General features: G+C 42.9%; 1 protein-coding gene across 1 annotated transcript in view; it reads left to right on the top strand.

The window, feature by feature from the left end:
- The first annotated feature begins 503 nt into the window (after positions 1–503).
- Positions 504–13,664, top strand: part of LOC143524975 (C-type lectin domain family 4 member E-like) — a 28,479-nt gene continuing 15,318 nt past the window's right edge. The window contains exon 1 of the mRNA XM_077018394.1: positions 504–722. Coding sequence (XP_076874509.1) covers positions 569–722 — 154 coding nt within the window. The 5' untranslated portion in view covers positions 504–568. The remainder of the gene's footprint in view (positions 723–13,664) is intronic.

Here is a 13,664-nt window from a genome sequence, read left to right as displayed (position 1 = left end):
GTGCTCACTATTGATTATTGTCATGCATATTTCCCTTTGTCTATTATTGCCCTCCTTGTGAATGGTTCTCAGTTATACGTTTTCAGCGTCTGCATTTGTCCCCGTCAGTCCTATCTCCCATTGTATGTTGGTATAGTGTAGTGTTCATTTTACATTCCTAGGTTCGTGTGTCATTTTTCTTGTACTTGTCTTCATGTTCGTTCATTTAGACTGTCCTGTTTATTTGTATTGGTGTCATACTTTCGTGGTTATTCGTCATTGTACGTAAAGTCATCTTTCCCGTAGTGTGTTTAAAGTATAGCATTTCTAGTATGTGTTTCTTTTAGTGTGTTGCTTGCTTGTCGTGTCATCACTCTATGTTCACTTTAGTGTATATTCTCTTTGCCCTAGTTTTCCTCCTTTGTTCTATTTGGTGTTTGTTTCATTTAATAAAATACATTGATACTTGCGTTTGCGTTGTACCCACTCCCTTGATTTGTTACACAATACTGCAGGGAGCAGATGTTCCAGACTGACTGCAGTATGTCTGGGGCTGCTGTGTGTTCTCCTGCTGACTGTCATCATAGTGATGTGGGTCAAGTTCACTGCAGAGAGAGACCAGTTACAGACCAGTAACTACAACCTGACTATAGGGAGAGACCAGTTACAGACCAACCTGAGAAATCAGAAGGAGCAATTGCAGAAGGAGAATGATGAGCTGAAGCAAGCATTGGGTGTTATTGGTGAGTAAATCTGAAAACAGGAAATTAAAGTAAACTAAGTACAGCACTCAGCACCTACAGGAACTGTTATACTCATTATACTTTGTGCAATAATAATAGATATTAGCTAAATAGCTAAATAGGAGCACTAAGATATTGCAGATTGAGACGTGCACTTGAATTTACTGTAGATAGTCTCGGCATGGCTAATTAATGTCTGATAGTTATTCATATGCTAATTTGTTATCAAATGTAATTTTAATCCATTTTCAATCTCAAAATATTTTGCTTGGAACAAATACTTAGAATTCCTTTATATTGTAGCGCCTCACTAGATGCATTGAAAGGACAGACAGAAAGGCATTGCAGTCAACGCTTTATTAAGCGAACTTACAATGATTATTGATGTCAACAGGCTGTAGGGGTTTCACCTACTAATCCTTTAAAGTAGTTATACTTTGTTTTACCTTAATTATTAATCAGACTCATTATTTAGAATCAGTCTCATTCTAATTATACCAGAACCACAAGTTTAGTTATCAACTAAAGGTAATTAATGGTTTGGTATCTGAAGGATTTAACTGTGAATTCTTTGGAGGTTTTGGCAACAACCACTTTTGAATGACATCAACACAGACAATTTGGTGAAAATAAATGATACATTTATTTAAAACCAACTATTCTAAAACAAACAGCATCAACAAGGATCAGTATATTTACAGTGAAGACTCAGCATCCAGTGTGTGTGTGTGTGTGTGTGTGTGTGTGTGTGTGTGTATAAAAAAAGGGGAGGAGTAAGTGTGCGCGCTTGTGCGCGTGTGAGGAGGCGGAGTTGTAATATCAGTTCTCCTATGGAGAACAAAGAACTAAAATGGCGCCGACTTTAAACAGTAGAGCAGCACGACTATGTTAATGAGCTCAGCTGGTTTATTCCAACATGGTCAGAACAAAGAGTAATGGAGCTGGCTTAATAACTAAACATTAATGTAGTGTGTCTGAGAATGAGGAAGACTACAAGTTGTCAATTAATTGGATAAAGAAAAAATGGTTGCATGCACAGCAAAGAGAACTTTAAAACAAAGTTTTAAACTTTTAAGCTTTTCTAAACAAAGTTGAACACAAAAACACTGAGAAGGTTTTAGTTAAACTTTGATAAGTCTACAGTTCAAGTAACTATGCCCAGCGGTAAGAGTCTCACATGTTGAGGGTTTTGGGTAGTGTCATCATCCACCCTGAATTAGGAGGGAATTTCCACCGCAGGCTCCTCGCTGATAAAAAGCGACGTCCAGGTGTGTTGGGAATCGTCCTTCTGGGAATGTGAGACTCGTTCACGGTTTAACAACAGGGAATTGATCGCCTCTGTTTCAGTCCGTGTGGCCGCATTAGCAAGCTTGATTGAAGTAGTTAGGTGAATCTGTTGCCGCGGTAACGTTGATCAGTTGCTGGTTAGATTACACCGTAACTCGGGCTCGTTAATTAAGTGATACGACTTTCAGCTGTTTGCTGTTAGTCGTATGAAAGTTTGCGTGCTCTCAAAGAAAACCGGAGAGAGAGGAATGGCAGAGCCTCTCTTTAATAGGTTCTAACCTCGGTGTCAGTCAAACCAGAGAGAGAGAAATGGATGGCTGTTCAGGGTATTTAAACACCTGGACTGTAAACACACCCTTACTTCCGTCAAAGCAAGCTTGTTCCATGTGTTGCCAGTGGTACTGCTACCTGCTGGTTTAGCATGGTACCTACAAGGCTATCGAGCTAACAAAACTATCGGGCTTAAAACTTTTTTGGTAAGTGCAATATAACCTGATCATTTTTATCAGCTAACGGGCATGTAGTTCGGAGAGCGCGGAGCGGATCAGAACGAAAACGGGGTTCACCTTACGGCCTATATAGAACAAAGGGTAAGTTGGAGTCTGGGGGGGTGAGAATGGGAGCCCCTGTCAAGGCTCTCTTCAAACAGCTGAAAGCCTGTTCACACTCTGATGTCTAGGCAAAATCACTGCCCTTACGCTGCAGGCAAAACAGAGGTGCAGCGATGCAAGAAAAGGCACGCACAAACCGTCTGTAATAGGATGCCAGGCTAATGAAGCTTTTTAGCTCCCTCAGATTGGAGGGGGTCGGCCAATCCTTCACAACCTGCACCTTCTCCTCTATAGTGCTTATGCCCTCTCCTCCAATCCTGTGGCCCAGAAACTCCAGTTCTCTCCGCATAAAGCAGCACTTGTCTAGGTGGAGCTTCAGACCTGCTGCTGCTATCTTTTGTAGGGTCCGCCGCAGGGTCACCAAGGCGGTCATGAAGGTGCTCCTGTGGACAAGAATGTCATCTAGGTATACTAGGCACTCTTGCCGTGGCATTTCAGCCAAGACCTTTCCCATCAGCCGTTCAAAAGTGGCTGGGGCATTGCACAAGCCGAAACTGAGCATGCAAAATTGCCATAGCCCTCTCCCAGTGCAGAAAGCAGTCTTTGGTTTAGCGTCAGGGCTTAGGGGCACCTGCCAGTACCCGCTGCGTAGATCCAAGGAGGAGAACCAGGACGAGCCAGACACCAAGTCCAGTGACTCGTCAATGCGGGGCAGCGGGTACAAATCCTTTTTTGTGACGCTATTCAAAAGTCTGTAGTCCACACAAAACCTCATTTTTGGGCTCTTTTTCTTGTTGACCATCACAACCCCTGAGGCCCAGGGACTGTCAGAGGGCTCAATGATCCCAGTCCTTAGCATCTTGTCAATCGCGCCGTCAGCGGCTGCCTGATGGGTGAGAGGAAGATGGCGAGGGCGCGTTTTGATGAGCCTTTCGTCTCCCGTGTCAATTTCATGCTGCAACAGGTGTGTCAGGCCCACTTCCCCCTCCGTTAATGCAAAAATGTCTTTGAACTCCCACAGTACTTCTCACAGCTCCTTTTGCTGCTGGGGTTCCAAGTTATCACAATTCCGCTCACATATCTCCCTTACTGCTGCCAGCCTATCTACCACCCCCTCCCCCCCAGATTGTGGGGTCTCTTCCGGCTTTCAAGAGAGGCGGTCGCACTTTATCTCTGCTCCTGCACTCCCTCCCTTCTGCCTTGCTCAGCTTAGATTCTCTGTCTTGTCTTAGTAACCTGACGTTTGCTCTTCGAATTTTCAATGGGAAAATGAATTTTATCAGGTGGTCTCTCAACGCAATTGACACTATTTTTTCCATGAGGAGTCATGGTGCGCGAGAACCCACATGCCCAGAAAGTACGTTCACATCTGGATATGTGTTTGACTTGTGGGGGACCTGGCGTAGTTTGTCTTGCGCCTCTCTCCCTGGAAGATGTTGAGGATGTGTTCTTATTACACCGTGTTCGCGGTGGCTCTGCTGATTGGATTAGGCATTGCCCTGGTGTATCGGAAAATTGATAAAGTGGAGCCGTTCATCGAATGTCCACGTCAAGTGCCCAACATGATTGATGCGGTGGGTAGAGCTGTTGGAACACAGACTGTGACTGTTGGTAAAAGCTTCGAAGTGATCGCGGATGGAATCAATGCTACGTGCGAAGATGGATCTGTTGGGAGACCGCTGCCTTAAAGAGGAGTTTGTGTGCTCAAATTCCCAAGGACGAGCTCCTTGCTAAATTCTTCATTCTTCTTTTCTTCATTGGCGCCCAAACAAATCTCTCCCGGAAGGTCGTCGTCTTGGTTACCTGCTCCTACCCCTACACAGAGACTGTCAGAGATGGCTCTCGCTTTCCACCGTGAACTTTGACACAAAAACTCTGTGCCAGGCTTCTGCCCCCTCCACCTCCCTATCTGAATGTATCACGTCTCTCACTGCTTACTGTCCATGTTATCAATGCTGTATGTGCTATGGGGATTTTTTGCATGCACACAGACTGTTGTCCTGTTTGTGAGAATAATCTGTGGTCATAATTTTTTGTCTCCTCCTGGTGTTATCTCTCTGTTTCTCCCCCATTCTGTGAAGGTGGCGCGTCTACGTTTACGTCTGACGCTGCTCTGGGTTTTCGGTGCTTTAACACTGGGCCCAGGGCAATAAAACATTTCATCTTGTACTTGTACAATGTATGATGAATAAAATCTGACTGATTGATTGATTGTAGGTCAAGGGCTGGGGGATGCACACTAGCTGGAGACTGGGGTGTGGGAGGCAGTGAGGTTGGGGATGAAGTGGGGGCTAAAGGGAGATCTGAAACATCTGCTGCTGTCGTCGTGGTTGGGTGAAGGCATGGGGTCTGTGTGGGGCATACCATTTCAATGGTGGGACCCCCCCGGAAAAGTCAGTGTGTTCTCTCCCAGGTCCAAAACACAGCGGGTAGCCCGAAGAAAGTCTAGTCCTAATATGGGTCTTGTACTGCTGCAACCCACACCTCAAAGTTCACTGACATTGCCCCCACCCGAACAGTGACCACCCCTTTTCCAAGCATCGGGGCTAGCTCACCAGTCACTGTCTGAAGTTTAACTACAGTAGGCTTTAACCATGTTTCAACGGGGACCAGATCAGGTGGCATCAAAGTAGCAGTAGAGCCCGTGTCGACCAGCGCCACACATGGGGTTTCTGCCAGGGTGATGGGGACATGGCAGAAATTTCCCATGTGCGTCCAGCTCACGACCCGTGCAGACTCCGCAATGTCATCTCCCTCGGGGTGGAGTTGAGATCCCCAATGCCTTTGTTGGGCTCCATCCAGCAGAGGCAGGTGGGACACAGAGGCAGGGGTCTACGTCATCCCGTTTATACAGACCCCGTGTCGTTTCCCTGCCCACCAACTTGTCTAGGACACTGCACGCTGATGTGACCGGCCTGACCACACACCCAGCACACGGGAGGGACCCGGCGCGGACGAGTACCGCCGCGTGGTGACTGCAGTGACACTGCACGGATCAGTTCCGTTAACTCAGCAGCCCACGCTGGTTTCTCTTGGCCTGAGCTCTCTTGTACCACAGTCCTCATAATGGGGCCAGCGCCAGCGTGGCAGCTGTCTGCAGCTGCTCCCACCACCTCTCTCTCTAGGGCCAGCTCCAGTGCCTCCTGCAGCATGCGAGGATGGGCCAGTTGCGTCTGTATACATAACTCTCTAGGAGTTATGGCACGGATGAACTGGTCTCTGGCCGGCTCGCTTTGCAGGTCAGCAGCCATGTGCGAATATGCCCTCCTAGTTAGAGTTTCAATGTCGTTGGCCAGTGCATGTAGAGGCTCTCCATTCAGCCTCTGCCTGCTTGCCAGCCCTGAGCGCAGAACACCAGGCTGGTTACACTGTCCGAAACGCCGTTCCAGAGCCCCCACTAAAGCCCCATAGTCATCCCTTTCAGCTGGGCTTAGCAATAGCAAGCATGTTAGGGCTTCATCAGTAAGGCTCAGAGCTGAAGTGTTAGCAGTTCAAACTGGACATGGAAAGCCTCCCAATCCGCTCTACCAGAGTATTTTGGCGTTTTCACTTGGAGCTGGTTACCATGGTTGCCATCTACTTTTACCTTAGGTCGTGCGTCGCCGCGAGGTTTCACGCATGCGCGGTCCTCCTCCTTCACTGAGCAGAACCCAGCATCGGCAGCGAGCCTCCTGGCTGTCTGTCTCACGCGAGCGACATGCTCTGAAGCGCGCTCGGAGCTCATCCCAAGCCAGGAAGCACCAGCGTACTCGCCATCCATCGCCTCCTCTTTAATACGCAGCGCGTTCGTCTCGCCCAGCTGTGCGGTCATCTCGCTGGTTGATAATGCTAGCGAGCCTGGTCCGAGCTACACGCAGCTACAGTGTGTGGAGACTGTACTCCGGTCGTTTACTTCTGACACCAATGTAGCGCCTCACTAGACGCATTGAAAGGACGGACAGAAAGGCGTTGCAGTCAAAGCTTTATTAAGCGAACTTACAAAGATTATTGATGTCAACAGGCTATCGAGCTAACAAAACTATCGGTCTTTAGATAACTTCCGAACTGACTCACACAAACTTACAGCCACTCTCTATTTCTCTTTTCTCCACCCCCCCACACACCGTGCTACCTAGCCCAGGCCCCCTATGCTTTTCCCCAATCCCATGCTTGTTTATGCCCAAAACACAACGGAGCATTTTCAACTGTTAATAAACATGAACATTAATGCAGATTCACTACAATATATTTACAGTAACAAAACAATGCAGCTAGTTCTATTAGCTTAGCCATTATTGCTTAGCTAGCATTATTGCTTAGTTCACCCAGGAGTTTAATTATTTTATTCTCACCTGAGGTCATTGTCACTGCTGGACTAAGATGGTCCACAACCCAAAAATATCCAGCCCACAGCATCCTGTGACCACTGTTGGACTAAAGGACAGCTGACTGTGCAGAAAGAAAGGAGCTATTGTCACTTTACACCCACAAAATGGACCAACAAAGTAGGCAAGAGAACTACACTGTAAAAAAAAAAGTCGTAAAAAAACGGTAACATGTCTGGCAGCAAAAGTTGCCAAACAGTTACCGTAAAATTACAGTAAAATACCACATAATTCAACAATGAATTACTGTAAAATTACAGATTTTCCCTGTATTTATTCTTTGTAATTTCACAGCCAAACTTGAGCAAAATTACAAATTTTCGTTAGAATATTAAAATAACAGCATAATTAGGTTACTTCATGGTATTATTTAAACAATCTACAAATGAACTTGTCAAAGTACAGAGGTAATCTGTGAATATATGTTCATATCCTATAAACTTACAGTGGATAACTGTTAAATGTTGGTTGATCAACCCACAAACTCTTACAATGTACTGTTTATCAATGAGATTTCAACATTAAAATAATTGGATTCTGCTTTTTAAATACACAAAATAATGTAAAATTATATATTTTTAACCCTATATAAAAGTAGTTTCAAAAGTTATGTGTTTAACATCCAATGGTCCAATAAATATGCTACTCTTTCCTATAAATTTACGGTGCTTGGGATGTATTAACATCTTAAGTTTCTGTTGAAACTACCAATATTACAATACATTTCTGTAAACATAAATATTTTTGTGGTTATTTTGGTCTTTAAATTCCAGCTTACATGAACATTTTACAGTTACCTTTTATTTCAGCAGAAATAAAATAATGGTGTACTTACATAAATTAACAAACAACATTTAAAACAATGTAAAAACATTAACCAAAACAATAAAAGCAATTAAAAAATCTCAGCCATAATACATACTTTCAATCTCTTTATTTTGACAGTTGAACTTCAACAATCATGACAACTGAACTGACTCTAAAAAAATATAAAAAACACAAAAAGATGGTTACTATGGATTTTTACAATGTTCTCGAAGTTGAAAAGATTTATATTAAATGGGATTCTAAAATATAAACAATAATGTGAACTAACAGCACTAGTTATCCTATATCATTCTCAGTTTATTGTGTAGTATGGACTGTAGCAGCATGTGCCAATTAAAAGATTCAGATTAGGATTGCTTGGGAAAAATGTTTCTTTGTTTCATTTACACACCCAGTAGAAAATCAACAACTTGAAAAATGTATCTACACTGAATATGCTTCTACATCGAGAACTTTTAATTGGCTAATACAAAGCACAAGGGCCAATCACAGAATCTAATACTGTAATAATCGTTACAGATCATAAAAGGGCTTACACACAGTTGTTTAAGGCATTTTCAACAGTAACAGTAAGATGGTAAGGGTGCTGTATGAAACGATCACATCAAATATCTCATAGAACAACATCACTTCATTATCACTGTGCACTTGTGTTCAGTCCCAGTTCACTCACTGTTAGCTGTCACTACATAACAGGTCATCATTAGCTTTATCCAAAAAGATGTCGTATTAGGACACATCCAGAAGGAAGAAAATTCCATAACTCCAGGTTTTGAACATTATGGCAGTTTCTCTCAATGATCTTGTTAGGCATCATTAAACCAGTGCCCACTGCCGCATCTGTGTGAAAAGAGAAAAATCTAATGTTTGTTTTAACCTGCAATCTGTACGCTATATAGTAATTCTGGGACATCGTGTGCACTTTTTAATCAATTTAGAATGCATAACATTGTAACGTAAAATGCAAAACAATTCTGAAATCACAATAACCCCAAATATCAGACAGTTTTGTTTGACATCCAGGAAGATATGAGTAGTGATGCCGGTAACGCGTTACTTAGTAACGCGTTACTGTAGTCGGACTACTTTTTTCAGTAACGAGTAGTCTAATGCGACTACTATTTAAAAACTAGTAGTCAGATTAAGACGTAAATCGTTACCGGGCGGGGTGTAAAATGGACACAAATTAAGTATTATATCGCAATCTATCGATCGCCGGCGAAATAGTAACTCATTGAATCATATATGTGGATCAGAGGTAAATAAACTACATTTTTTTCCGTTGTGAGATATCGGAAGTGTGGCGTGTGAAGACAGTCAAATGTGTGTGTCTGTGAGAGTTAAATAAATAAGACAGAAAGACTGTCTTATTTATTTTTTATTAAAAAAACATGTAAGCCTATTTCAAGAAAAAGTTTACAAATGCCAGTGTCATTTTTGATGTTCCAGTTAAAATACATGTCAATAAAGTGAGTATTGGCAGAACTGGTAGTCATTTTCATGTTATAGGGGCGGGGGATCAGCCTCTGCTGAAAGTAACTAAAAGTAATCTTAGTTACTTTTAAAAGCAAGTAGTCAGTAACTTAACTGAGTTACTTTTTAAAGAAGTAGTCAGTAGTCAGTAGTTGGATTACTGTTTCAAAGTAACTATGGCAACACTGGATATGAGGCATGTTGGTCAGAATTTGTCCTGATTTTGGCAGCTGTGTATGGTTTTGACTCGTACCTACAATTTTATCAAGTAGTGAAATAGTATTACTCATACTGGTGCCTTGATCTTGTGTGCACATACTAGTCTTGAAAGAGGAGTTAGCAAAGAACGTAGTAGAGGTGAACAAGTGTAGATAGGGTGATGTGTCTGAAGATAGAAGTAGAAGGTCTGATGTTGAATGTTGCCAGTGGTTATGCTCCACAGGTTGGATGTGAGGAAGAGGAAAAAGAGAAGTTTTGGAAGGATCTAGATCAGGGGTACTCAACTGGCGGACCGCGGTCCGGATCCGGACCCGAACGCAGTCCTGTCCGGACCCAATCTCATTCCTGATTAACTGGATACGGACCAAAACAAAACCGTAGCATTTATTTCAGGACTATTGACAAAACACTCCGTCACGAGTGTTACGTTTGCCACCCCCGCTCAACAACTTACGTTCGCCACCCCGCTCAACAACAAGCCTGCCTGGTTGACGCTTCGTGAGCGGCGCGAGGGTCCGCGCGGCGAAAATGACGTAATCGCTGTGGCTCCGCGTGTGCGCGAGTGCCTCGCGCGCTGTCGGTTCGAGAGGTCGTGCACCTCTCGAATTTTGTAACTTCGCGCCGCGCTTCAACGCAATGAACAAAGTCACGTTTTCAGGGTTCATACACCTTTATAAGGTGGAATTCAAGCACTTGTACGTCACTTTCAAGGTCCATTTCAATATTTCCCAGCATGTTAAACATAATTAAGTTAAATATTTATACATATACTCGAAATAATTCGCTTTTTATCACATTATTTAATGGTTGTTTATTTAAAAAACGCCCAGTCTTCACGTTCTCTCATGTTTCGTCCTGGAATTACAAGAGGCTCGTATTTGTTAACCTAATACAAGAGAACTATTCAGTCAGACAGCTATTTGTTGTGAAACCAAGTAGTTACAATTTCAAGCATTTTAAAGTACTTTAACCTAAATTCCAGCACTTTTCAAACCTGAAACATATAGCAACATTAAAATTGGTCAGGTAAATGTTCATTCCCCTGTTTTGAGGGGTGTTTCTACCACATATCGTTTCGGACAAAACGCCTATCGGTGCGGAGAACACTGCAGTGACGCTCACAAAAGTATAAACGCCTCCACCGTTCGCGCACCGTACCCCCCCCCCCCCCCCCCCCCCCCCCGCTCAACAACTTACGTTCGCCACCCCCCGCCGCACCGAACCTCAGGGCACAGGTATCTGCCAAAATTGGACCACGGACAAATTTAGTTGAGTACGCCTGATCTAGATGAAGTGATAGAAATTATTTCCAGTGAGGAGAGAGTGGTGATTGGAACAGACCTAAATGGACATGGTGAAGGAAACAGAGGAGATGAGGAAGCAATGGGTAGGTTTGGTGTCAAGGAAAGGAACCAGGAAAGACAGATGGTGGTGGATTCTGCCAAGAGGATGGAAATGGCTGTAGTCAACACTTATTTCCAAAAAGGAACATAGGGTGACCTATGAGAATGGAGGGAGGAGTACACAAGTAGACTACATTCTGAGTAGAAGACGAAACCCGACAGAGATTGGGGACTGTAAGATTGTGACAGGAGAGAGCGTGGCCAAACAGCATCTTATGGTGGTGTGTAGAATGACTGTTGTTGTGAAGAAGAGGAAAAATGTCAAACCAGAGAAGAAGACCAAATGGTGGAAACTGAAGAAGGAAGGAATGTGGTAAAGAGTTAATAGAGGAGCTGTTAAAGGCGCTGGGTTAGACTTGTTAAGGATAGGAATGGTAATGTTTTAACAAGCGAGGAGAGTGTGATGAGAAGATGGAAGGAGTACTTCGAGGAGCTAATGAATGAAGAGAAAGAAATGGAACGAAGAGTAGAGTTAGGAAGGTTTTGGAGGGGATGAAGAAGGGAATGCAGATGGACCTGATGACATACCAGTGGAGGTACGGAAATCTCTAGGAGAGATAGCAGTGAGGTCTTTGACTCATCTATTCAATGGTACGGTTGAGAGTGAGAAAATGCCAGAGGAATGGAGGACAGGTGTGCTGGTACCCATTTTTAAGAACAAGGGTGATGTACAGAGTTGTAACAACTACAAGGGAATTAAGTTGATGAGCCACACAATGAAGATCTGGGAGAGAGTCGTAGAAGCTAGACTTAGACTAGAGGGAACTATTTGTGAGCAGCAGGGTGTCATGCCAAGAAAGAGCACCACAGATGCCAACTTTGCTTTGAGGATGGACAAGCACCAGTAGGGTCAGAAAGAACTCCAGAGTGCTGTCTGCTTGTAGAGCTTGTCAAAGCAAGCTATGAACAAAAGGGAAAGATCTGACTTATTTTTATGTTCCCTCATTCCGTACATGGAAAAAACACTACCACACTGGCAAAGGATGCTGGTTTGCGTTATTTTTAAGGAGGCTGCCGGTCTAATGAATTTACATTTCAACATTTTAATAATAATTCAGACGATACAGTGGTATTCAAGAGAAAAATGTTCATTTGTCTCGTAGAGAAATTTCTTTTAGATCCAGGGTTCCATATAGGGTATAAGAGCATGGCCGAGACTGCAGATTGACGACATGATTTCAGTGGTGTATAAAATTTCTCTATGAAAAGAATGAATGGAGTTTTTCTAAAGATTGTCTGTTGCATCCTGTGGTAATAAAATATTACAAGGTCATTAAAGACTTGTAAGCTAATGCTACTGTGCACTGAATTTATTATTAGATTGGCAGTCTCCTTAAAAACACAATACACACATTTTATTACTATGCCATTAGGGGTGCACGATATGGACTAGAATTGCAATGTGCGATAACATTGTTGGATATCCCGAAATCAATGTGAAACACGATAAATTAAGATAAAAATACAGAAATGTAATGTCTCGCTGAACAGCAGCATGTTAATTTGCTTTGTTTTTTACTGTCTAATGAATCCAGAATAATTCCAAATATTTTGCAGGTTTATTCAACAATAGATGCAATCTAAAATTAGATAACACGTGTACAAGTAATAATAGTGCATTTTGTGCAGTGCAAGGCTGTGTTCTCTCAACATTAAGTAATAATAAATAATAATAAAACAAATGAATAAATACATAAGTAAATAATAGAAAAATAGGTTTAAAAAATAGATTAAATAAAACACAAACAAAAGCTCTTTTCTGATAATAGCACAAACTTATAGCTAGAGCTCAGCATCACAGAAGCAACATAGCCAACATAAAAGCACAAAAACTTGCAGTTTTTTCTAAGTTAGGTATACTCTGTAAAATGCTGTTTGTCTGTACAACCTTAAAAAAAGACATTAAAAGTATTTATTTAACTAATCTATGTTTACTTTCGAGACTGACCGTAGTGCGACTCTGCACACCTCGCGCGAACCTCCGCGAACGGCGGAAGCGTTCATACTTGCTAAAGTACTTGAAAATGCTTGAAATTGAAACTACTTCATTTCACAACAAATATCTGTCTGACTGAACAGTTTTCTTGTAAACAAATACGAGCCTCTTGTAATTCCAGGATGAAACATGAGAGAACCTGAAGACGTTAAGATTGGGCATTTTGAAAATAAACAATAGAATGCTACTCATAATAAAATAACTAAACACTCCTGGCAAAGCAGCGATTTGTGAAAAAATAAAACTAAGACGTACCTTCATGTCACGTATGACCGTGCCCCCCTCCGGTAGCTGTCACTCCGAACCCCTCGTGTCTGTGTTTCGTACCTGTTTACCCCGCCCCGCTCGTTCGTCTCTGTGATTACCTTGTTTGTTACCACGCCCCGTGTTATTACAGTCACCTGCCCCTCGTTAGATTCCTTGTATATAAGCCCCTGAGTCTCCCTTGTCCTTTGTCTGGTATTTTGTTTGATTCATGTGGATGTTAGCTGGTTCTATGTTCATTGCTATACCTGACCGTTTATTGTTCCCGTCTTTTGGTTTCCTGTTTGTTCTTGTGTTCCCTCGTGTTCAGTATGCCCATGTACGCCTGTTTTACTGACTGCCCTCCCGTTATGGACCCTGCCTGGCTTTCTGACGACGATTATGGTATTCCCTTCAATAAATCTCGCTCCTCTCAGCACTTGTGTCCGTCCTCTCGCTCCGCTGCGCTTGCAGCGTTACACTTCAGTTGATATTGAACACTGACACTTGGCGTGAACTGGTGCTTCTGTGCTTCAGTTGGTCTCGCTTTTACCTGTGACTCTGAATAACTGAACGTA

Source organism: Brachyhypopomus gauderio, chromosome 1 (genome assembly GCF_052324685.1).
Source record: "Brachyhypopomus gauderio isolate BG-103 chromosome 1, BGAUD_0.2, whole genome shotgun sequence".
NCBI classification, from domain to species: domain Eukaryota; kingdom Metazoa; phylum Chordata; class Actinopteri; order Gymnotiformes; family Hypopomidae; genus Brachyhypopomus; species Brachyhypopomus gauderio.
The sequence above is the reverse complement of the archived record's forward strand: the minus strand, read 5'-3'. Positions and strand labels throughout refer to the sequence as shown.